The 26,775-nt window shown below is 35.5% G+C and overlaps 1 protein-coding gene and 1 pseudogene across 1 annotated transcript in view; one reads left to right on the top strand and one right to left on the bottom strand.

The window, feature by feature from the left end:
* Positions 1–3,501: 3,501 nt before the first annotated feature.
* CLVS2 (clavesin 2) overlaps positions 3,502–26,775 on the top strand; it is a 66,888-nt gene continuing 43,614 nt past the window's right edge. The window contains exons 1-3 of the mRNA XM_016154065.2: positions 3,502–3,896; positions 4,357–5,287; positions 15,989–16,163. Of these exons, the coding sequence (XP_016009551.1) occupies positions 4,899–5,287; positions 15,989–16,163 (564 nt within the window). The 5' untranslated portion in view covers positions 3,502–3,896; positions 4,357–4,898. The remainder of the gene's footprint in view (positions 3,897–4,356; positions 5,288–15,988; positions 16,164–26,775) is intronic.
* Positions 20,781–20,899, bottom strand: LOC118605426 (annotated as a pseudogene).

The following is a 26,775-nucleotide window of genomic DNA, read 5'->3' on the forward strand; positions in this document are numbered from 1 at the left end:
TTTAGCTAAAAAATTTGAAAACTTGCTCAATCTCATTAATAATCATGGGGATACATACCAAAACCACCATGCAATACCCCTGTTCAAAATCAGAACTGTTATAGTTATAATGATGGACAATAATAAGGACTTCTGAGAGTACGGTACAGGGAGAAACCTCATGTACTGCTGTGGCGATAGTGAGATAGCACAACCATTTGGAAACTTGTTTGGCATTATTTATTAAATTTGAAGACACACATTTCAAATAAGCCAGCAATTTCATTTCTAGGTGTATTCATGTGCACCGAAAAATATGTATCATGATTTATAATAGCCCCAAATAGGAAACAACCAAATTTCCATTAGCAGTAGAATGAATAAGTATATTGTTTATAAAATAAAATTCCATGCATCATCATTGAATAAGATGAACTAACTACATGAGACATCAATGAATCTCACAAACATAATAATAAATGAAAGTGGCCAATCACAACATTACATATGAAAGATTACATTAATTTACGTTATAACAAGAAAAACTAAATTGTAGTGGGTACTGACTTAGTAGGTAAAATTTTAAAGAAAAACATTCATGATTTTCAAAGTGAAGGTAGCATGGCCCGTGGTTAGTTATAAGGGGAAAAGAGGGTGCTTTCTGGGTGTTGTTCTATTCCTTGACCTGGGTGGGTATTTACACAGGTGTTTGCTTTTAATATATATTGAGCTGTACATTTTTGTTTTTGTCCCTTTCTGTTTGTGTGTTTGTGTATATAATTTAATAAATGGGATAAAATGTGTTAAAACATGAATTACTTAACTCTATCCATTTTAAATATAGCAGGAAACCAAATGGTCCTTTCAGGTTGCTTGAAAATACCTTAAGTCCTTGGTTTAATTATTTTCTAATAACGCTTTAATTAATCCTTTGTTTAGTTAATTTATTTTCACATTCTCATTCCTAAATTACTTTGCATTAATTTGGCAAAGTAAATTAATATTGAATGAGAATCAAATGATTTGATGTCATCTAGATAAATACCTTGTTTAAGTCTAGATGGCTTTGGTATTTATTTTGGTTTTGGAACTGACTTCAAATATATAAATATAGAAAGAATAATAGTACGATCATTGTAAGGACTTAAGAGTTTGTAAGTATAATGAAAAATATTCTTATATGTATCTAACTGTCCTATTCTAACAACCTTATTGCATGATAGAGGCTATTTATATCATATACTGATATATTAAAATGAACCTTACTTGAAGCAATCCTATTACTGATATAAAAATATTATGACTAAATATAGGTAACACCATACCAATTTAATTTTGTTTCTTTCTAAAAATATAGTTTAATATTTTCATTTCAGAGGACAAAATTAAGCAATGGATTTTTAAGCACCTCGAAAAATCTGAGTTTTAACCCTACTTGAAAACTAATAAGTTAGTTGGCCATAGTTTCGTAGATGATGGCAGAAGATGCAAAATTCCTGGGTTAGAAATAAAAGACTATCATTCACATGCAGCAAGAATATGGGCATCAGTATATTTTGTTGTAGTTTCTAGAGACCCAATTCTCATGAGCCTAATAGAAGACTGTCAGGTAATATTTGTATACACAGTGGGTGGTGTTACAAGAGAGTTACTCTGAGTTGAGAGAACTCAAATAAGCCTGCCTGCCCTTTGCTCAGGAGAGACACTATCTTTGTCTTCCAAAGCTCTAAGCAAACCTACCCTTTGTTCAGATGGAAATTCTAACCTCCAAGGCCTGTCCTTTGTTCAGGAGAGAGACACTATTCTGTCTTCCAAAGCTCTAAGCAAATCTACCCTTTGTTCAGATGAAAATCTCTAACTTCCAAGGCTCTTCCAAGGCTGTTCAGTATACATATAGCCTTGAAAAGATAGTCTGGAAAAAAGAGCAGTTAGTGTCTTACTCATAAGATATACAGAAACACAAGAGATCCATGGAGAACTGTCTCTGAGTTTTGGTTGATGGCTAAAACCCCTTTATACAGTTGATATGAGACGAATTTTCTTCAATTTCTAGAATTCTGGCCCAAAATGATTTAAATTTTTTTTTTTAAAGTGAGAACCAAATTATTTAACAGTTCATATTTTATTCAGAATGTTTTGGAAAGTCATAATCACATAGTTATAGAAGAGCCTTAAATATATATAGCATATATATGTAATACACAGATATCTATCTATAAGGTTTATTTTCTGTCTCCAATTAAAACGTAAATTGATTGTATGTGTGTGTGTAATTTATTCTTATTGTTTCCTACATTATTTTGCATTGTTTAATTAATAAAATGGTATAGATCTGCCATCCTTCTTCTCCCTCCCTCTTTTTCTTTCTTCTTTCTTTTTTTCTTTCTTTCTCTTCCTTCCTTCCTTCCTTCCTTCCTTCCTTCCTTCCTTCCTTCCTTCCTTCCTTCCTTCCTTCCTTCCTTCCGTCCTTCCTTCTTTTCTTGTCTTCAAGATCATCTATCCATAGATTCTATGGCAATACCCTACACATGGTAGGAGTCGGTAGATATTTTTTCATTGAGTTGACTCGAACTCAAGACCTCATTCTACAGTTTGTAAACCAGAAGTTGGTCTTAGCGACATGCTCAGTAATACATACTTTGAAAATAGAAAACATTTCTTTTCCTCAAACCTGTAGATAAGCTTAAAGATCCCTGTTCATTTATGATGATTCTAGCATACAGATGTATAAAACTGAGTGAACAATAGTATGTGTGTCCAGGAATACTTCCTTTAGTATGAGATAAGAAGTGAATCAAGGAGTGCCTATTTTTCCTCCCCCCAAGAACCGTTCCTCCTGCCCCCATGCTGATTTTCACCCTCTTCAATAGGAATTTAGCAGCCAGAGTTTGTGGTTGAAATACCATTTACCTAAGTTCCCCCGGAGGCTTAATCATCAACATAATGCTTGGGAAACACTCGTCTTCTTTTCTAAATTAAACATTTCTATTAACAAATGTAGAAAGTATAAAATGTTTCGGTGCTCCTTCCACATCAAAATAACCTCCTACAGGAACTAGAAAATGTGTGTCAATGTGAATTACGGTCTACAAAGGCTACTCGCCCGGCGGCCCCAGGGTCTTGCACACAAAGGGTGAGAGAGGGGTGTGGGGAGGCTGCAAGGCGTCTCTGCCCCGCCTTGGTCAGGCGATGCTTGCCGGGGTAACACGCTAGGGAGTGGGGTCAAGAAGTAGGCTAAACTTGGGGCTCGGGATATTTGAATGTCCCCGAAATTGCCGTCCTACCCAAACGAGTCTGGGAGAGAGGCAAGGAGTGCGTGCGCGACTTGAGTGAGTGCTTACGTAGCAGCGAGATCCGTGCTGGGATAATTAGAGAGGAGTTGGGCTGAGCCGAGTCCTCTTTTAGTAGCGGCAGCCGGAGCCGCAGCAGCAGCCGCAGCAGCAGCAGCCGGAGGGGCGCGCCTGACTCCCGCCGCCCGGGCGCGCACGGCAGGAGGCTCGTGCCCCGCAGCAGCAGCCCCGCCGCGCCCACTGCCCCGGCGGCCTCGGGCGCACAAAGGCGGCTGCCGCCCGCGTGGCCTTCTCCGTCCAGGCGTTCGATTCCCGCTCCCTTTCCTCTCTCCTGAAGGCGAGAATGGCAGGGCCGGGCGAGGACCCAGGACAGCCGTGGCCCTAGCTCTGCCCTCACCCCACCCGGACCCCTCTGGGAGAGGCAGCAAGCAGGCTGCTCGCGGACGATGTGGCCACCGCTGCTCCCCAGTGCGTCTTTGGTCCGGGTCCCGGCTACCGCCCCTCTTCTCTGCTGGATCCATCCCACCGAAAGGAGTTGATGCTGTCGCCGCCGCCGCTGCCGAAGCCGCGGCTCATGGATGCCGGGGAGTGCCGCATTGCTTAGCGTCCCCGCCTCCGGGTTTGCTGGTAGGAGCCGTCTGCTCTTTCTTCTCTCTAGCTCTGGGGTTTTATAGAAAAAGTAGAGACATTTTTATTTTATCCTCTACTCCTCTTCTCCCCTTCCCCCCCCCACCACCTTGCATTTGTAATGTACGTTCGCAGAGAGATCTCCCCAGCCCTCCCCCCTACCCAATCCACCACCCCCGCGGCAAGTCCGTTGAAATAAAGGGCTAGAGGAAGACAGAAGTTGGGGGTGGGGGTTGGCGGGGGGAGCTCAGCAAAAACCCTTCTGGCGCCTTATGAGATCACGGTGTATCTAAGAGGGAAGAAGGGAAGATGAGCTATCTGAAGAGTCTCTACCTAATTGGATTATAATAATTTTTAAATAAAACCCCACAAATGTCTTTTAAAAACAAAATCTTCGAATAAGCAGAAGGAGGAATAAGCTTGCTTTCCCCCTCTTTCTCTCTTTTTCTTTCTGGCAAAGATGCTCTCTCCCAGCCTGGAGCTCAGCGCTGAAGAGCCACCTTATTATTAATCAGAATTCCCATCATTATCCCTGGCAGGAGCATCCTTCGGTAGGGACCGCAGAAGCAGCACAGTGCTGGGGCTGAGATGTGCGTGGGGTTGTTTTTGTTACATCTTGGGAGAGAAGAGGACAGTACCAAGATAAGCGCCACCGGTGCTGGGTGCGATTAGGGGGTGTTTTATTAGGAGAGCGAAAGGACAGGAAGAGACGTGCTGGGACCGCCAGAGGTCCACATCTCTTTAAAGGGAAGAGAAGAGGGAACCGAAGTGGGGGTGTTGTTTTTAGGGGGCGGAGAAAGAAGTTTATATCTTTCATAGAAAAGCTGTGGGAATGCAGGTGCAACAGGGTACTTGATTGGACACTGAGACAAATTATTTCCTGTAAAGAAGAGGAAGCAGGCGGCATCAAGGTCTGGAAGCCAGAGAGTGGTGGTGGCAAGGACCAGGCTGGTTGTGGGACAGTCAGCAAGAGGAAGGGAAGGCTCAGGAACAAGCAGAACAATGACTCATTTGCAAGCTGGGCTCTCTCCTGAGACCCTGGAGAAAGCTCGCCTGGAGCTCAACGAGAACCCAGACACACTGCACCAGGACATTCAGGAGGTGAGGGATATGGTCATCACAAGGCCAGACATTGGCTTTCTGCGCACGGATGATGCCTTCATTTTACGCTTCTTGCGGGCCAGGAAGTTTCATCACTTTGAGGCCTTCCGCCTCTTGGCCCAATACTTTGAGTATCGGCAGCAGAACCTGGACATGTTCAAAAGCTTCAAGGCCACTGACCCTGGCATCAAACAGGCACTGAAGGATGGCTTCCCTGGGGGCCTGGCCAATCTGGACCACTATGGCAGGAAGATTCTGGTCCTTTTCGCTGCCAACTGGGATCAGAGCAGGTAAATCCTAAATTCCGACTTGTATTAGGGGTTCATTTTCCAGAATTTATGCCGAGTCGTGTCATAGCTTTACGGCTTTGATGTTTTTGTTTATCTATCTGGGGAAAAAGAGAAACTGGAACTGAAAAATGAGTTTTTGGAGGACACCCTAGGGAGCGGGATGGGGCCTTTTTCTTTTTCTTTGAAACTCTTACTTCAGTAGCTCCAGTTTCTACTGCAGCTTCAAAGTGCTTCCTGAACCACTTTATCGTGCTCCAATATAATTCATTTAACTTCTAAATTTTAAAAGCTGTTACATTTTTCACCTCCTGAATAAGTTTACTGTTCTGTGGAGAAATTAGTACAGAATAGAGACAGCTTTTTCTCTTTCTTTTTAAAGAAATTTTAAAACTAGATTCCCTCTCCTCCTCCTCCTCCTCCTCCTCCTCATCATCATCATCATCATCATCATTATCATCTCTTTAGAGGTTTTGTTTTTTAAAAATAGCCTCGTGTTCAACCAAGATCAAGTAGTTTTATTGCTCGGGCACTTTTTGTCTTGGTGATGAATAGATGAAGGAATAATATGATGTGTGTCACTTCGATAAAAAGGAAGAGCTGTATACCCTGTCACTGAGCATGCCCATCGATGCTGAAATAAAGGCTGACTGGTGTGCTTGTTCTACACCTGCCACTAATCGAAAGAATATGTTTCCTGTCTGAAGTGATTTTTCATCTTTTGGAAGAAAGTGGAAAATGTTCAGATATGTCACTTAGTAGACTTTTTGAGCTCTTGATGTTTAATGGTGGAGAAAGAAGTCTTATTTCATCTACATTATGATAGAAAAAGGCATAGTGACTCTTCTACTTCCTAATCAGAATTCTTTTCTCAGACTGAAAGATATAAAATAAATTATAAAGGCTCTTGTGTAAGGTAGTTTCAATTAAGTTCAAAGTTAACATGTTTCACAGAACTTAAGAATGTTATCAGAACTATGAATCATATGAAGCTGGTTGGTGTATTTTTAGTTCTGTGAGTGGTAACTTTTAATGCATCTGGCTAGTTTAAACTGTCTCTGGAGCAATTGTAAAAGACTTTCTCAGTGACTGAGAAATCATATAGATCTCTAGACAGGCTACCCAGAGCCTTGAGATCTTAGAATGTAATTTGATATTTTTAAACAGGTTTTTACCCTTTAATTGGTCATCTTTTTTCTGCATTCTAGGTTGAGAACTACTCTGATTATTTTTTATGTAAATATAAAGACAAATTACTATTTGGAGAATCATAAAATTATAAAGATCAGAAACTCAGAGAGAGAGTTCCATTACTTACTTTGGTTGGTTATAGAGATCTCGCTATATTTTTATCAGGTAGCTAAGTATAAAGGACCATGAAATGCCATCCTTTGACCAAAATATTTCTTCAGAAAGCTTTCCTCCCACCCCCCCCCCCCCCGCCATCTGAGAAGTACATTATCGGATCATACAAACCAGTTATTGTGGATATCAATCAAAATTGGAAAACTCTTATCTATGAAAGAGCCTGATATTCATATGTTATTTGGATTAGAACTTTGTTTATTGAGCTACAATGAAATGGAAGTGGTGGAAATTTTATATTTAAATGTGTCTCAAAAGTCTGTTAAAGATATTAGGCAGATTGCGTTTAGGGAGTCATCCATTTACATTAGATCTATTTTTATTTATTCTTATAAGTGAATTAATATTCACACTGATTTATAAACCTAAGATGAAAATCACACATAGTTCTCATGTATATGGGAAGCTGATTATCTCAGATTACTAAAGCAACTAAGTTTTTGTTGTCTATCTTATGCTTTCATTTAAAGGATAGGTTACTAGTAATCAAAATCTATCTCCCTGTAAAGCTACAGTGGGAAGGGATTTATTAATTGATATATAGAACTATTTTTATTAAATCTATACAAAATCTTAAGTATTACAATTTGTATATTTGAAATTAGAAATGAGAAGCTGTGTTCTGCAAAAATACCCTATCAGGATCTATAGACTAATAATTGTGAATTTGATTTCTATGGTTAGAAATGAACAGGAAAAATCAAAAATTTATATTACACTAAGGTCAGAAGATATACAAGTTATTTAGACTTGTCTAAAATTCAGTTGTTTCCTCTCCTATATTCTTAAAGTCACTTCCTCCTTCTCTCTGCCTGCTTCTCATCCGAGATCTACATATACCCAATAACAAGGACTAGTGGATAAATAGGCATGTCTGCCTTCTTGATATCGTCTGTAAACCTTTATCATTGGGATAAGTGCATAAGAACTGCCCTGAAACCTGCAGATCAGCTGCCATTCTGGCAGTACCAGGATGTCACCAGCCTTTTTCCTATCTTTGGCCTGAATCCCCTTTTTCTTATACTCTGCAGCCTCCAGTCTTATCTGACTTGATTCCTACAGCAATTTCTACCACCTTTCTTAGGTGTTTGCCTTACTAGGTGGATATATTCCTCAGGTGCCAAATTCTCTTGTTCCTCCCCTGTTCTCTGAGTCTGGGGTTTTCACCTCCATTCTCTGATCCTGCCAGCCCAAATAACCTGTCTCTTGAGAAGACCGAACATCTAAACACAATTCTGACCACCTTCCTTGAGTTGGAAATGAATTACTTGGCTTTCAACAGCTTTTCTTCTCTTTTTTTTTAAGTAGCATTGTTTTAAATAAATAAAATAGCATTGTTTTAAGGAAACAACAGGTGGAATGTCTACAATTACACAGAGAAATTCCAGGAATGTGGTAGAAAAAATGCCCCCCTTTATTTGGAAATCAGGTTATTTCCAACTTCCCAAAGGGAAAAGGAAGATTTTTAAAATAAATTTTGAAGAACTTTGTAAGGACCTCTGAAGTAATTAGTCTGTATATTATTATAACAGCACCTGAACTAGAGTTAATGCCCAGTAAATATTTGTTGTATTAAATTGAGTTATGCATTTTTTTAAAAAAAGAATTCTAAGTAGGAAGTTATCTGATACATACTTTCTTCTATATTAAATTTGTAAAACAGTTTTTGTGCTCCTCAAGAGACAGAATAGTAAATGTGTGTGATGGCGACTATAAATAAAATAGTGTCTCTTTTTACTGCAATGAAATGCCAGTCAGTTTCAGGTTATTGAATTGGACCATTTCCAAGGCCTTTCCAAGAGATGTGGAATCTTCAGGATGACTAAAGTAAAATAATATTTACAGTGTACCCACCTTATAATAAGTCTTAAAAAAATGAAATACTGAAATGTCAAAATGACTTTCAGGGTGGCCTGTGGTTCTTTTAAAAAAGAATAGAACAGGCCCAGATGACTTATTACATTTATTGAGCAAGCTATCCTTGGAAGAGAGTCATACAAAATTATCTTTCTTTGAGATTGTCTAACATAATTCGTGAAAACAGAAGTCAACTCCACAAAATTAAAAACGATTGATTGTTTCACTGCATCACAGGAATGTGGGAGTCCTCCAGGCATTGCATGCTGTACTCCTTTGCTGAGTGACAGCACCCTGCTTAGGACTCAGCAGATAACTTCAAATTTCCACTTGATTTCAACAACAGAATATGAGGATCATGTACCATTAGGCTAGAAGAGATTATATTACCTTAAGAAAATAAAGTTCGGAATAAAAGTAGATCATGGTGTAGACCCTAGGACATGAGAGCAGGTATCTGAGAAGTTGAACATTACTGGCACATGCTTATTGGGAATATTCATGAGTAAACTGTATCACCTAAAATATAATGATGACATATATTCTAACAGTTGGTCTGTAATTTTACAGTTAGCTTGCAAATAGTATTTTATGTCATTAAACTTATAAAGTATTTCTCTATACTTTTGCACAACAAACAACCATTTATTAGAAATCTGGTTAATAACCATTAGAAATTAAATACAGCTACACTAAAATGATTCTTAAAATAGTGGCAATTCAGAAAGCACTGACTTTTTTGCAGCTCATTTTGACTTGTCATAATAGATATTGATTATCACTTAGAGCATTGAAGATCTGGGAGGGGTAGAAGGCTGCCTGGTCAGATATTGCTATGATCTTGAAACTTATCCTAAAATTTCCCTAAATCACATATTATTTTCTGTTTGTTTATTTTGCATGACTTTTTCATAAAAAAAGAAAATATTAGATGAATGGTCAGTCATTTATTTGTAGCTTTAGATTGAATTATTATTATGTTCCCATTTATTAAAACGTGACCCATCCCCAAATTGAAAGAAGCTTTATGATGATGATAGATTGAAATAAAAAAATAAATAACCGTAGACTATACAGATTTGCCTTAATCCCAGCCACAAAGTTTTACTCTTCTGTAGAAATATACTAAAATAAAATAAAATAAAATACAAAATAAAATAAAAATGACTAAAATAGATTAAAACAGTCAATTAACTAGATAATTAAGGAGAAACACTTACTTCATAATGTTAAAAACAAAAACAAACAGAAAAAAAGAGGTTTAATTTTTCTTGAGGGGAGGTGCCTGATTTTTCAAGACTTCTTAGCTCAGTTTATTAAAATATTTAAGTATTTCTCAACTTATTGCTTCACAGTATCACATATTGTGTATGGTCAGGAATTTCTACCTTCAAAATCCCGGAGGCATTGCCGTGCTGCATTATGGGCAGATTTAAAGATTAAGTCAAATCTAGAAATGATAAATATGGATTTCATGGGATTTCTGTCCTAGCAGAGCTTCTATATTGCTTCCTTATAGAGATAACCTTTTAATAAATACTCTGGACACTACAGCTTATTCCATTCTATGCTCTTGGTTCATACCATATAAAATGAGAGAGAGAAAAGTTGTCCTGAGAAATGTTAGTGAACTATTGGAACAAATCTCTAAAAAAAAAAAAAAAAAAAAAAAAAGAAAGAAAGAAAAAAGAAAGAAAAGTAAGTCTCTAAAAACTAGGGTAATTTAAAGTAATTAGTGAAATAACTCTGAAATAATAACAAAGACCAAGAATGCTAACCTTTAGTAGGACATTGATTGGGTCTGGCCCAAACCAGGCTTTTTTTATGTTTCAAATGTGTAACTTTAAACAAAGTTGAAGAGAAGAAAATAATTTGAGATTAATACAACATACTGAAAGGATGCCTCAAAAATGTTTAAATATATTTTAAAATATGAACCAAATTAATAAATTATCCTTAGTAAATTAACACATTTCCTTCATTCTTGGGAAATGATTGAGTTCTTTTATGTTGTTGAGGACAGGTACGTGTATTTTTTCAACATAGTAAATGAAACTATTGACATGAGGGAAAGGATGTCTCTGTATGTTGGGTCCTTATAACTGAGTGAATAGTACTCAATTTTTCAAATCAATTTTTTTAAAAGTACACTTCAGTCAAGCATTTGCTACATAGAAATTTGTTATGTGTTAGGGGCAAATAAAGACACAAGTAACACATTTTTGTACCATCAAGGGACATATAACCTCTCTGGGAAGGAAAAACTTGAAAAGCTAAATTGCTGCCAAAGAGGTTGTAAGTGCTTAGTGAGGGTACTCTTTGCCAATATTGGAAGTTCAGGGCTTAGGTGCAGCTGTGGGCTACTCAATGTTGTATACAGAGAACATTGCCTACTTGGTTCACTGAATTCAACCTCTCATTGTTTCATTTTAATTAATACTTAACTAATTCATTAATTTTAAAACACTTTTAGAGCATGTGTCAGGCATCCTTCTAGCACTTAACAAACATTGATTTATTAAATCTTCTTACAATCATGAGAGGTAAGTCCTGTTAATATCCACATTTCGCAGATGAGGAAACTGAGGCACAGAGCAGTTAAGTATTTCACCCATAACCAGTGAATTGGTCAATTTTTTTGTGTGTGTATAAACAACAACATAAATCTAGAAAAAAAATAAATATAGTTATATCAATAAAGCAAGCTCTGATAATTAAAAAAATAATCAATGGTTTAGAAAGTCTTGATTAAACATCAGAATATAGACAATTAGGAACAGAAAGTTAAGTTGCTAGAATAAATCTCCGGAAGGCAAAGATTGTATTAAACAGGCACCTGCTTAGATTATTCTGTCCTGAAAAGAAGAGTTGCTGTTCTGATATGTTTGTATTTTTCTAGCACAATTCTGTTTTGTTTTATTTTATTTTATTTTGGTATCAGTAGATGCACAAAAAAAGTCTCCCCACCCCCAAGGAAAGACATTTTTCCTCTAGATGTTTCATTTCCAAAGATTCTTGTTCTCATTCACCTGCATTCCCATAGCAGTAAAGCTAAAGTGAGGCTCAGACATAATCTGTGCTTAGTGATACAAACCAGACATATGAATATTTCGGAATTTATATTTCCGCCAGGCTTTATAGACTTAGCCTCTTCCCATCTCAAATCTTATGAATGTCTTGTTGCTTTTCCTCTACTAAAACCCCTGCTAGGGCCAGGTTGGAATGTGCCTTGGTACTTGGCATGGTGCCATGTTGGTATTGACTTCCTGATCTATCTTCTGACATACATTATGCCACTGAGACATGAAAAAACAGAACACCTATTCATCAAACTCTCTTCTAGGTTTCAGATACCATAGGCAGTGGAGAAAACTAGTGTTTGAAAGACCAGCTTCTCATGATGGTTCTGAAAACTGTTTAAATTCTCTGAATTCTCTAAATTTCTCTGAGGCATCATCTGTCTCCTCATTTCCAAAATAATAGGAACAAAACCGGCACTGAGACTTTGAGCTTGTTTTGAAATTAAGAAAATGCATTTTAAATTCCTTTGGAAATTTTAACTAGTAACACAGATAGACGTATTATTATGATTACCCTTCAGTAATACAGAACATGCAGATTGGTTCATCACCTTCAGCATTAATGATACTTCGAGGCATTAATAAAGGTAATTCTTCTCATTGTATCTACCCTAGTGCCTTTCTAACAGGAAGTGTTTCAGACCTAGCTTAATGAAAACTGAGGGGCGGGAACAGCCTTAATGAAGAATTTAACAATAGTTGATTGATTTAGTGGCAAAGGGAAATTGTTTGGTTGTTATGCTATTCAATGTGATGCTAAGATGCCGGTTTTTCCCTATCAGACTGAAAGAAAGGGGTGGAGAGTAGGAAGGGAATGACCTCTTTGTGATTTAGTTTGCTCTTTGCACTGATAGTGAGCTGTGGTAGAGGATGAGTGCTGTGAACCTCAGGGGAGAAGCACAGGCCAGCTAGCCGCCCAAAACCTTGCATGGCCAGAGGCTGGAGAAGATTCTCTGCTCTAGTAAATAGGAGACAAGGGTGTCAAAGTCTTCTCCATCTAGTTTTTACATATTATTGCAGCTTTGATCTCTCTCAAGAACAATGGTCTACATGGGCTGGTATCCTAGTTGTAAAATCTTTTACTGATGTCATTATTCACCTTAGTATATACTGCACATCATCCTCTCCAAGTTGATTTCAGATTCCAGCTTTACTTAATGCTATTTTGGGAAGCACAATCAGGAGTCAACAGCTGCATTAATGTGCTAGTTTATTATTTATGGCTTTTTTCCAACATTTGAGGGGAAAATAGTGACAGTGGAGCTCCTACAATTGGGGTAGAAACCCCAAACATGAACATGTGGAATGTTATTATGCTGACAATTTGTAAATTGTAACAGTTAAAAATAATTTCAAAGAGGATAATGATGTTAGGATTCCCGAAGAGAGAAAATTCATAAAATGCTCCATTTCTTCGGAAGATATTTTACAGACTTTGGCAAGATCTCGTTTAATAACGCTCTGCTTAGGAATAGCCCGCTGAGCTGCTAATGGTAGTAATGTGACATGTTTGACAACCAAGGACTGGAGTGTCAAGAGTGGTTTTGACCTGCTCTTTGAATGCAGTTAGCTAGGATGCTTTTATGTTTCTTTTCTTAAACTTATACATTAATGTGATTATGTAAAGATCATTTAATTTTCTTTTTGGAGCAAGACATTACATTTTAAAACTTGGTTAGGTTTACTCTTGAAAACCTTGGAAACCTGCTGATCCTAAGATTTGTCATATTTTAGTTTCTTTGGAATAGTTATATATATATAAATTTTTTTTCTTGATTTGGATACAGTTTTATAAAACTATACTTAAAATGTGTTACCTAAAACAATTTGCCTCTTGTTTTCAGCCATGAGTTTATGTACAATGCATTGTTCTTCCAAAGCCGATTTCAAGATTCAAGCTATTTTGGCATATATGCAATTTGGTATTATTATCGGTACAAGAATAACCATAACGAGGGAAAAGTTATGAGTTGACTTTTCTGATTATTAATTTTCTTTACTATGATATTATTATACACTTCAGAATTTACATGGATGTTTTTAAAGAGGAGGGTTTACATTTTAACTAGAAATATAACTTTCTTGCTCCGACTTTCCAGTTTGTATAGATTTATAGGCTTTTGGTCATAATACTGTGAGGCCATTTTTTTTAAAAAAGGAAATAGGCCAACCGTGAAGTGACAGCTAAAGGTAGTCAGCCATACATATTTCATAGATTTAAAGACAAACAAGTACTAGAGTTCTACAAAAAGTTTTATTTTCTTATGTGTTCATAAAATACTTTAGGATGTTATGTCCTTAGGACTATAAATAGCCTATATACTATCCAGAAATTTAAAAATAACTCCTTGATTTTTGCTTTTTACAATAATAATAAGTTATTTAAAGATCATCATTAAGTTTTTAAGTAGACTATAAAAACGAATATTCTTCAGTTCTTATGATACCCTGCCTAGTACACTATGTCTGTGGTTACCATCACAACACAATTATGCTACGTGTGTATTCCAACCAACTAACATGTACTATATCTGCTGTATAGCTAGCATTGTGTGAATGCTTTCACCCAAATCAGTCATGTATTTGATGTCCTTACCTACCCCCTACCATTGCCAGTGAGATATAGTAAGATGAGCGTAGATCCTTCCATTTTCTCATGTAAGGGAACTGAACCTCCAAATTATAAATCAGTGACATGTCCAGGGCTACACAGCTATTGGGGGACAGGGAAGAGATTCCATCTAGAAATCTTCTGACACCATACAGTTTGCTTGGTTAATGCCGGGATCCAAGAGAGATTTTATTCCATACTATTGTACTGATTTTACAGGTAAGGAAATGAGACTCAGGAAAAGTGAGAAGTCACATGAAGTTTCACTAATAATTATTATTTTTTTTTTCTGAACTACTATGCTCTCTCCTTTCACATTCAAATGTTTTTAGAAGTAAAAATGGAATTACTCCTTCATATGTACTCACTGTCTTATAGTGTCTTCCTGGTGAGCCTGTCACTTCTACTAAAAAAGCCAGTGCTTTCTATTCCTCATCTACCACCCTCCTCATCCCATCTCTTCCTGAGGTCAATCAGGATTTTTTCTCTAGCTTTTTCTGGGCAAACAACTTGAAAGTAAGGCACTCAAAAATTGAAATGGTTAATGTATTGCGTTAATTTGCTGATTCCTCTAAAATACTGGAATTCTCTTCTTAGAATAATTATTTCATTTTTCTCTCAGCTCTGATTACATTAACTCCTTCAGTTTCTTGAATTTAGGATCTGTATGCTTTTGATTCCAGAATGTTTAACCTTGAGCTCTCTCTCAAGTTTAGGATCTACTTTTTCAGATGTTTAACTGATATTAACTGGGTTTACTATTTGCTTCTCAAATATAATGGGTTATATTCCAAGCTACATTTCCAGCCATTCCTAACTGTATCCTCTTTTTTTTGCATTATTGATTTTGATTTAAGATTTTACCACTTATTCAGGCTCTGAAGATAGAATCTGTGTGTCATCTTATACTCTTTCCTTAATTTTAGTCCCAACGTCTAATTAAATGTCAAATTTTAACAAGTTTCTCCTGAAATATCAAATTTGGCTTCTTATCTCCATTCTTACCTCCACTGCCTTTGTTGAGGCAGTGTCTTACTCTACAGTCAGTGTCTTTGCATTCTCGTCTAGTCCATTTTACAGGAAAAAAGGAGCATTTACTGGATTTTTATAATGTGCCAGGTACTGTGCTAAAATGCAAAGCAAAAAAAGACAAAGATTTAACCCCTAAATATGGATGGCCTGCCTTAAATAGACAGGTAATTTTCCCTTTGTTCTCATAGATCTTTCTTTCTTTCTGTCTTTACACTTTTCCTTCTTTCTTTCTTTCTTTTTTTTTTTTTTATCTTTGTGATATAGACTCAATACAAATAATTAAAATCTGTTGGCACTTTTAACCATAGCTGTTTACATACACTGTTCTTGTCTATTGATGTATTTTCTCAAATCTCGTTCTCAAAATTTTCAGATATATGGATATGAAATGTCAGTACTACTGAGAACATTCTTAAGCTATTTAAAGTACCATGCCTAATTTTCAGGGTAGTTGAAATAAGATTTTAGAAAACCATAGGAAAGCCTAAAGGTAAAATAAATTGTTATAAAATATGAAGCTAACAATATTTTCGAAAGCATTTTGATAGAGTACATTTTTTTTTGGATAGAGTACATGTTAAATTCTAGTATTTCCTCTGAAAGCAGCAAATCAAGCTTTTCTTCAAAGAATATTTTTTAAACAAAATCATCTTAAGATTCCAGAGGTTTTTCGAAAGGAGTTTTTAGTGTGCTAAAACTTTCTATAGTTTATACAAAAGTGATTGTCAGATTTATGCGGTCCTTGTCTGTTGCTGATAGGTACACACTGGTGGATATTTTGCGTGCCATCTTACTGTCTTTAGAAGCCATGATTGAAGATCCTGAGCTTCAGGTGAATGGGTTTGTTTTGATCATAGACTGGAGTAACTTCACCTTCAAGCAAGCCTCTAAGCTTACACCCAGCATGCTGCGATTGGCGATTGAAGGCCTTCAGGTAAAGGTTTACAAGTCATCCACTTTCTTGGTCTCCTATATTTGTGTGTTAGGATATCTAATGTGTTAGGATAAAAAAAAAAAGTCTCACTTAAAGAATAAAAATTTTTAAATATAGTTTTCAAGCACAAACATTAAAACACTAACTGAACAAAAAATTTTAGAAGAAAAGATGAAGGATGTGGGCCTTTTCATTGGTGAGAATTTGTGATACTTGGCATAAGCCCTGACTATGCCTAAACATAAATATGGGTGATAAGCTGAGATGGTTTATCTTGATAATCAGAACAAGCAATGTCTTTTAAATTTTAATTGTTAGCTATTTAGGCTTATTTTTTGTTTCTTCTTCCTTTTCTGTGCGTATTAGTTAATTAGTTAAAGGTTTCCTTCATTATATCATTTAACCTGGTGAATTTGGGGCATAATGGACAATGTCTTCATGTTGCTTTAAAAAACTGTTGGAAAGTCAGTCAATATGCTTTTTGATCTCTAAAATACAGAATCACTGTTTGGAATTACTTTTATAGACTTAGTTGGGGATTTTTGTTCTTTTTGTTGTTCTTTTTTTTTTGGTAGAAATGCTATCACATAGAATTTATATAGGAATGGTGCATCTTCCAGTGAATGGTATAACTGGCTGAGAATTATAAAATGGAAAATCAGTTATTTAATGACATGCCATAAATAAATTACTGATAATTTCTTTTTAGCTTTTAGGTTGTCCTTCTTCTGCTCTGTCTTTACTTTGGTTCATGATATATTATATGTGATATTTATGGAATAAATTTAAAATTTTTTTAAAGATTTGTAAATTAACTCTTAAGTAGTGTTATTCTCTATGTGTTCAACATGCATTTCATACGTTTGCAAGTCAACAGTTACTTTTTTTCAGTTGCCATTGAAAATATCACTTGTTTTAAAATAACTAATTATATCTTTGTCATTCATTCATTCATGAATTGCAAAGAAGAGATTAAAGCTAGAGAGCTCTCTTAATCACACAGGTATACACCCATACACATAACAATAGTTGGAACAACATTTCTTTATTCAGAAAGTCTATGCTTCCTTGAGAATGTTATGCAAATTTATGTAGCTAGGCTGGACATTTTTTAAAAAATTTATATGCCTTGACTGAAATTATGACAAGAAAGACAATAGATGTGTGTGGTTGCCCTGATGTGAATGCCTAGACAAATAGAAACACATATCTTGTTCATTAGGCCAGGATGTTAGAAGTTTTTTTGTTTTTTTGTTTTTTTTTTTTTTAGTGTTGAATAAACCAAAATTATCCAGATCTCTGCTCCATAGTTTCTGACTGTACCTATAGACACCTTAGTTAATGGCTGATTACTCCCTAAAAATGAGCCCCTTCTCCAGGTGACAGCACATCTTAATCAAATTGAATTCACACTTTGAGTTTTGACTCTGGAGCGAGTAGGACACTCTGATTCTCTTTCTCTACATATGGTTTTCCCCATGCAGGTTTCCAGTCTTGCTCTTGGTGAGTCATCCTCTCTTCTGTCTTATCTTAAATACCACCTTAAAAAATCCACAGAGACAGTCAGTTAGGGTTGGGAGAGGGCACAGGATAACACATGTTTGGAAAAGTGTATATCATGTAGAATCATTCCTAATTCTGTCCTATTTCCAGCAGTGTAATAAGTGTCCTCTATTTTATTTTGTAAAGAAAATCGGTTGACACCAACCAAGTTATTTACAATTATTATCACTTTTTAACCTGTGTCTTCTCTTTGCACCAGGGCTAGACAAGGCCTTTAGCTGCATGAAGGACTAGAGAGCTCATATTATTCCTGAGAAACTGAAAAAAAAAAAAAAAAAAACCTTAAGGATAGACTTTGCGCCTTGCTATTTGTCAACTTACAACACTGTGGAGACACTTAGTAGTAATGTGAGAAGTCATTGCAGGAGAAAAAGCTGACAATTCAGACATATTTAGAAGCTTCTCCATTATCTTTAACCACTATCAAAACTTCTTTAAGTGCTAAGTGTTAGTGTGACAAGAGCTACAGTCAGATTTAACCACCATGCTTAAGTTAGAGAGGGAAACGGTCCTCTACCCTGCAGGACTTTTTCTGGCTTTCTGATCTCTATTCTCCGTAATGTATAAATTCCCTTTACTTTCTTCCAGGACCCAGTCTGAGTAAGCAGGGTTGATTCCTCATTGGTTGCCAGTTTGGAAACTAGTTAAAATAAGGGAGGTCTTCCTGCCAATAAATTTGATATGTTATTAACCTTTAAACTCGTTGTTTTCTCTGGTTTGAATTTATTTTTTAAATGCTCTACATCTATGTATATATCTGTATCTGTGTCTATGTCTATGTCTTTATCTATATCCAAAAATGATGATAATTTTGAATGGCATTATAAGATGTGCTAAAAATGTCCTATTATAGCATACATGATTACATATTTAATTTGATATTGAAGTTCATTTTCTCGGTTTTCTAGTCAAGTCTGTTTGTTTTGAAAATGCTATGAGAAATTGTGCATTTATATATTTTTCATGCAGAACATGAATAACCTTATATTTGAGATTGACATAAGACCATAAAATGTTCAAATTAAAGATATATACACAATTTTAAGTCACTAAACACAACTATCACCACCACCATGACCACCAACACCACCACAATAATAAATCGCTGCAATTAACTAAGTCAAGGAAATTAGGAGGTGAGAATATTTTTAATAACTCAGTGATAATTTATATTAGCTCATAATTCTACTATAATATGTTACTTTTATTTAGAAAAACATAAAAATTAGTTTAGGGAGTTGAACCAAATATAAGAAAGGCTACTCATGCATTTGGTGCCAGAGAGGAAATTTACTTTAATTGTATGCATTATTAATAGATTATAACTATGTTTTGAAGAAGCCCCTCTCTCTTCCTCATGAGGTAACTGCATAACCTCTCCATCTGCACGCACCAGCCCCCTTTGTCCTCAAGCAAAAGAGTATTTTGAGTGACTGGCTAGAGATAGCACCTGATACCATGAATAAAGACACATAGACCATTGCTAGAAGATCCACCCATGATTACAGTATGAGGCCAATAGAAAGACAATGTGGAAGAGTAGAAACAGAATAGGCTTTATAAACAGACAGACCTGAGTTTGAATGACAGTTCTGTCATATATCAAATACTTGGGCAAATTCTTGAACTTGTTTGAATCTCAGTCTATTAATTTATATCAATTTTAAAGATTTATAGTAGAATTGATAGGCGATATCAATGCTCAGGTAATTGATGTGCATGAACTAATTTTTTAAGTGCCATATTTCTCTGCATGTGTGCTGGTTTTCTCAATTCAGTGACTACCTAGACTGTAAAGACTTAAAGTTGATTGATTTTGGGACTCTAAATAATATATTTGCTCTTAGTGCTCAGATTGTAAATACACAGATTGCATTTTTTTTTTTTTTTTTTTTTTTTAGAAAAACCATTTCGCTGTGTGGTTAAATAACATCTAGATATTTTCATGTTAGATGACAAATAAAATATTTTTTCATGTTAAAAGTCAAAGAAAAAAGTGAGATTGTTTCACCTGGCGAAAATTACTCTTTCTTTCTTTTGGGAGAAGCTCCAGGCACCGTTGCAAAGGTGGCGATTGTGGAACTACCCTTAGCCTTGAGGGGTGAGCATTAGTTTGCTAAATGAATAAGGATGGGAAGAGCATTTTTGGCAGGGAACCTTTAGGAGAGGTACTTTGAACAAACATACAGCTACCTATACAGGGTTGAAAGTATGTGATAAATCTGTTTTGATATGGTTGAAATGAGAAGTGAATTGAGGTGAATGACCAGATGAGCAGGGAAAAGCAGGATGAGCCTTGGCTCTATGAGATGGAAAATTGCATGCTGTGTGTTTTGGCCTGTGTTTCCTAGACAGGGGGAGGTGTGTGATAGGAAAGTGACCTTGTCTCTCCTCTGCTTTGGGAAGACCTCTCAGGTAGAAAAATGGACTCGAATCAAAGAAAGGAGGGGTTAGATCTAGAGAACCCCCAAACTACCCTGGAGATAATTGTATTGGTCTAATTTTGTAGAACAGGAAATGAAACTTCAGAGAATTTGACACTCAAATTTTCTCAACTGACATCAAGGTTTGAGTCCAGGTTGGCTGACTCTAAAGACCAACAGTGTCTTTCTTGAATCTTATTGTTTCTATTGTTTCTAGGTCTATGCCTAAGAAAAAGTGCATAGGCTCATTTTTTAGTAACTTCTCTACCTCATGCCAAATCCTCACATTTTAATACAGGTGACATTTGTTTATTGAGATAAATAAAACAGTGCTAACTAAAGAAGTCATAAATGGCTGACCTGTGGACTTGCACTTATTTCGATACCAAGTGTCAGAACCATTTCCTTCTTCCTTGAATGCTGGCAAGCCTCCCATGATGAAGACCAAGGAAAAGGTGCTTTTCTGCTAGTTAAGAAGAACTTATATCAACACAACCCCATATTTGTAAGCCACTCATGATATCGGTTTGAGGCAATTCTCTTTTTTTTTTTTTAGGAGAGGAGGTCCTTGGTTGACCTCAGAGATTGCAAGGACCTTGTCAGTTTACAATCCCTTATTTTTTATTTTTTATGCCTACAGCACCTGTTCTTTCTAGGTGGTCTCCCATCCAAGTACTAACCAGGCTCGACCCTGCTTAACTTCTGAGAACAGACAGGATTGGGCTTGTTCTGGGTGGCATGGCCATAGACCAAACTTTTTTTTTTTTTTATTGAAAGACATCAGACATTTTTATTGACACAATGTTGTACCTTGATAGATAAGAGGCAACATGAGATATTTTTGTAGTAATAAAGTATTCAGGCTTCATTGGAAAGAAAAGACAAAGAGAAAATTGTCTTGCTACTTACAAGAAGTTAATTGATTAGGTTAGTTATAGTATCAGAAAGCATCTTAGAAAATCAATACAAGATTAAGTGAATGTGACTTATAGGCTCTAAGATATCTGCCTGAGAAGCCAATTAAAACATGAAGTATTTGGAAATACCTGGAACAACTTAGACTGTTTGAATTTACATAGGAGTGTTGTGCTTTTAATAATTTTTGGTCGCAGTTGCTCTATTTTTATTTTTTTTTCTTATAAAATAGTACCATTCTTAAAACTCTGTAATAAAGAAAAACTCAAAAGCTCTAATGAATCCATAATCTCTTATTTGTGATTAAAAAAATTATCCTGACCCTGCTTGTGCTTTTCATTGTCCTTGGGATATATTTATCTGTTATTCCCCCTTCTGTGCTTTTGCTTTCACAATCTCATAGGAATCCCCAAACTCCATCTGCTGAAAAGAACATAATGTAGTCAAGATATGGGTCTGTTGGCAAGGGGTTTGGCTTTAACAAAGAATTGAATAGCTCTTTAAATTGCTACATTAAGACTCAGATGTAGAGCCATCATGAAATGCCTAAATCAGTGCCAAATATCGTAAGAGCCCTTAATAACCAGGACTTGTGAAAGAATAAAGAATATGTAATTAATTCACACTACTCAATGCTAGCCCTTTCTTTTGACTCAAAGGTTCAGTGTTATGAGCAGCCACCAATCTGCTGGATCTGAGAGCTCTGGTCATTCATGTGGAAGATAGAAAATGCTGCTGCTACAAATTTTGGCTCTGCCTGTTTGGAAGCTCAGTCCTACCTAGGGGATTTTGCCAAAAAAATGAGAGTGTGCTAATGACTTGGAGCATCTCTGTCCAAGGCTAGGGGGTGAGGAGCTCCATTAACTTCAGTCTAGCTTTAGCTTATTCAGTCCTCCAAACCCTACTCACAATTTCTGCCAGCTTTGAAGTTGTACTTTGTGTGTGTGTGTGTGTGTGTGTGTGTGCGCGCGCGCATGTGCGTGCGTGTGTGTAGAATGGTTAAAGGAGAAGATTAAAAAAAACTTGTGAGATAGTAAATTAAAGGTTCTTAATAAAACAGAAGGACTCTGTGCTTTGCAGCAGTGTTCTGTGCAGTAATCCTTAACCTGCCAAGAGTTTCCAGGCCTATAATGTGCCAGACAACACATAGTAGAAACATTTTGCGTATAAGCTGCCTTATAAACTTAAGGCTGCGTTATGGTACATTAACGGGAGGGGGCAGAAAGAATGCCTAATTTTTTTAAAATGACTCATGAACTGTATTCATTCAGACAGCCTAGAGATGGGAGCATTTATTTCCACATTTTGTATGCACAGGCAGAACCATATTAAGAAACAGCGACAAGGGCAGTATGTAAAAAAAGTGATGTTTTGTTCATCACATGCATAGCTGAGCTAAGTGTGCCTCCTTTCAGTTGTTATTTAACCTAAAACAAAATGAGTGAAAACTCTAATGTTGCTTTATTCCGTAATGTGAGAACGTGGTGGTTTGGCTGAGAGGTTTAGTGCTTGGAAGCAGGACATTGGAAGTCTTTTTAAAAGCTGAAAATAGACATGTAAAAGCTATATATAATATTCAGTTCAACAAGCAGGCTAAGGATTATGTAACCTTTAATAACTATATATATATATATAACATATATATATATCTCCACACAATAAACATATATGCACATGTGTACATACGTATATCACTTTTTTTTGCATTAAAATTGTTATTTCCTTTGATTCGCAGCTAAATCTATTTAAAATGTCTAGTTGTAGGAAGTAGATAACCTTGATAAAACCGAGATGAATGCTCTAGAGTTATTTAACACATAGTTATTGAATTAGAGAGTATCGGTAATTAGTAATAAAATGTAATAGCTCTATACTTTCAACCACTGAAAAAGACACTAGTTATCATTTTGCTTCAAATAACCAAATAATTGACACAATGAAAGGGAAAGAAGTGAATAATAATTTTTTGGTCTGAGTCATTGAGATAATGCTAAATGGATAGAAAGTAATTATCTATAATAAAAAACTGAATGAATAAAATGAGCTCTTCTGTATTTCATTTTATTGGATGTTTAGACATGTCCTTAACTAGAGAACAAAAAAAAGATAAGTAACTGCATGTTCTCTCTTATTCTTTTTAGTAACAATGTAAATGAATCTTGATATATCCTTCTCTCATCATCGAATCAAAACTGCTAAATGGAAATGCCCATTTATACTTTGAAAAATTAGTGTAGATGCAATGGAATACTATTCAACCTTTAAAAGGAAAAGGAAATCTTGCCTTTTGTAAAAATATGCACGAACCTGGAAGACATTATACTAAGTGAAGTAAGTCAGGCACAGACAAATACTGCATGATCTCATATGTGGAAACTAAAAAATTAAATTCATAGTTACAGGCCATAGAATGGTGAGGGAAATGAGGAGATACTGGTCAAAGGCTACAAATTTTCAGTTATGAGTAAATTCTAGAGACCTAATAATGTACAGTAGGATAATGTAGTGTATACTTGAAATTTGTTAAGAGAGTAGATCTCAAGTGTTCATACCACACACATAAGAAGGTAATTATATGAGGTGATGAATACATCAGTCATCTTGATTGTGGCAATCATAATGCAGTATACATGTATACCAAAATGTCATGTGCTGTACCTTATATATGTACAGTTTTATTTGTCAATCATACTTTTAAAACCTGGAAAAATTTTTAAGATCTCAGTATCATCAGATTTTTCTACAGATGTTGTTAAAGTTGACATGCTTATCTTTAAAATGTTTAGCCGTTTTACCTTCGTAACTGTAATCTCATGAACATCTAAACCAAAATTTTTTGAAATCTCAAATTGAGGTGTCATTTTTGTTTTCTTAAAGTTTGAAATTCTGGTACCTTATTGCCAGAATCTTGGAGGTGAGTGATTTTTCTGTCTCATCTATGCATTCTTGTTATATTCTCTTAAATTTGATTTGAAAACCAAAATATTCTTTATCCTTTACTATAACTATCTGAAGATCTGTTTTTAATGGGTTTAGTTTTCTTTATACCTGAAATTGGAGAAGCCATAATAAACTCATAAGGGAAATGCCTCCTTGGATTTATCCTGGGACTATTTGATGCACAATTAATAAGAGTGTATTTAAAGTCAATCTCATTTTAAAAAGCCCCAATCAGAATTTTAAGATGTGGGTGAGTATAAAGTAGTTATATAAGATAATGATAAAAGCTACAACAAACCAAAATGTGTACACTGCCTCAATTCTCTTGCCATGAAGTCCGATAGGGTGCTTTGGGTCAATGTATGGTGCTTCTCGTAGTGAGTCAGTGACCTATATTCCCTCTACCTTATTGCCCTGCCATTTTCTTTGTGTGGTTTCTGAGGTCATTTTACTCAATTCCATTTTATTTCCCTATAAGCTGAAAAGGTGTAGAAGATCACATATAATATATTTGTATGGGCCAGACCTGAAAATAGTGCACATTGCTTCCTTTTAAATTCTATTAGCTAGAAAAGTTGGTTGATTGGTGACTCATAAATACAAATGAGGTGAGGAAATGTAGGCTAACTATGATCATAGGAAGAAGAGGAATTATGTACATCTTATTCTGATTTTCACAATGCTGATTCCCTAAATAACATTGATGACTCTTCAATCAGCTCTTTATACCATGTTTGTTTATGTTCTCTGAAAGGAAGGGGTTATAATTACTGTTTCAAGGAAGTTTAATTCCTACATACAAGCATAAAAGAATAAATGTATCATATAATTCAGTCTATGAACTGACTTCAATCTCTATAGTTGACAAGTTTTGCTTAGGTAAGAGGGCTGGCAATTCTATGTATCTGGGTCACTTTAACTATATCCCTATAACAGAGGTAACACAGCTGTGATGCAGTCAGTTTAACTCCCCTGAGTATTTTTAAACTTTAAAAGGAGAAAAAGGTAAATAATCTCTCTATGGTCTTAAGAACATTTTCAAGAAAATTATAGCAATGTTTTTGTTGGTCATCCTTGAAGTTAGGAACCCTCTGAATTTGAATTTTAACTTTTATAAAATGAGAATATGGCATTTTTTTTTTGTATGAGATACCTTAACTTGAGGAACTTCCAGAAAAGAATATTAACTGCTAACATATGGAAAGGTTTTCACAAGTCTTGTTGTGTGACCTTAGAGTTTAGAACCTGTCAGAGTTTAGGATATAGAGTCCACCAGCATTCACCCTTTTGTCAGTATTTATCAGGTGTTTTAAAAAAAACTCAGGTTGGAGTTTTACTTGTACATTTTAGTCATATAATGAAAACATAATAAGTCAATATAATTTTAGTACAGAAATTAATAAATTAATATAAAAGTTACATTGTTAGTACTTAGTTTTTCAGTTATATTGTATACTATAAAGAATCTACTTTCCCCTTGAGGATATTCTAGGAGCTCTGTATTTTATGTTGTGATTTTTACCTCTTGTTTATTAGGTCTATATTAGGCCTGTTAACCTAGAAAAATGTAAATTTCACTTGTGTTTTATTAGCTGCTGCTTGTTATTCCTCAAGTCCTTGAATTCTTTTCTCTTTTCATATATATATGGGGTCCCTCATATATATATATATATATATATATATATATATCTGTATATATATAAAGAGATATATATATAGATATATATATATTTTACCTGAAAGAATACAGCAGAGGTAAAATTGTAGAATATTTGCATTCTCTAAAATGTGTTTATTCTGTTTTCACATTGGTTGATAGTTTTACTTGAAATAAAAATATAGATTCAAAATAAATTTCCTTTAGTACTTTTAAATCATTAATTTATAGATGTTAGGTATTCATTATTTCTGATAAGAATTTTTATTTCAAATTTTTGTTACTTTGTAGGTACCTGTATTTCACAAAAGGCTTTAGGACCTTTCTTCATTTTGGCATTTATAAGCATGCATCTAAGAGCAGATCTTTTTGTGTGTCCACCCGAACTTAATGGATACTTTTAATTAGTAAAAGAAATATTTTTATTATTCTTTCCTTTCAGTTTTTCTCTCATCTCTTTATGGCACTCCTATAGCCTGGTCATCATATCTGTGGTCTTAATCCTCTGTGTATTATGAAGTTTCATGATCACATATATTTTTTATTAAACTTTTCACTTTAGGTATTTGTAGATTCATGTGCAGTTGTAGGCAGTAGAACACAGAGATTTTATATATGTTTCTATCACTGGTAACATCTTGCAAAAATACTGTACAATTTCACAACCAGGATATTACATATTGATAAAACGGATGAGAGTCCTGGCTGCTCGTGCAGACTTCTCTGACACCACACCGGTTGGGCTGGGGTCCCTCATTATAGACTGGTGAGGATGCAACTCTAGGCTCACTTTTTGCCCTTTGCTGGTGTGGATGGGAGTGAGGTCACATTTCTTTTTCTATGGTATTTTGCTGGAGTAGAATAGTTATTGCCTAAAGTTTTGTATGTTGTTAGTATGCACCTTTATCGGTCCTTTGCTCATTGAGAGCAGCTTTTGTAAGGGCTTTTTTGGTCTGTGCTGGTTGGAGTTTCCAATTGTCAGTTTCCTGGGTTCTAAATCTGGGATACATGAGACAAAATGAAACCCAGGGAATTTACCATCATGTTACTCTTTGGATCCCAAAGTCCATAGCTGGTCTGTATTATTCTCTTCAGCTTTAATAATTTTTAAATA

The sequence above is a fragment of the Rousettus aegyptiacus genome, unplaced genomic scaffold (assembly GCF_014176215.1).
Source record: "Rousettus aegyptiacus isolate mRouAeg1 unplaced genomic scaffold, mRouAeg1.p scaffold_m13_p_1, whole genome shotgun sequence".
In the NCBI taxonomy this organism is placed as follows: Eukaryota; Metazoa; Chordata; class Mammalia; order Chiroptera; family Pteropodidae; genus Rousettus; species Rousettus aegyptiacus.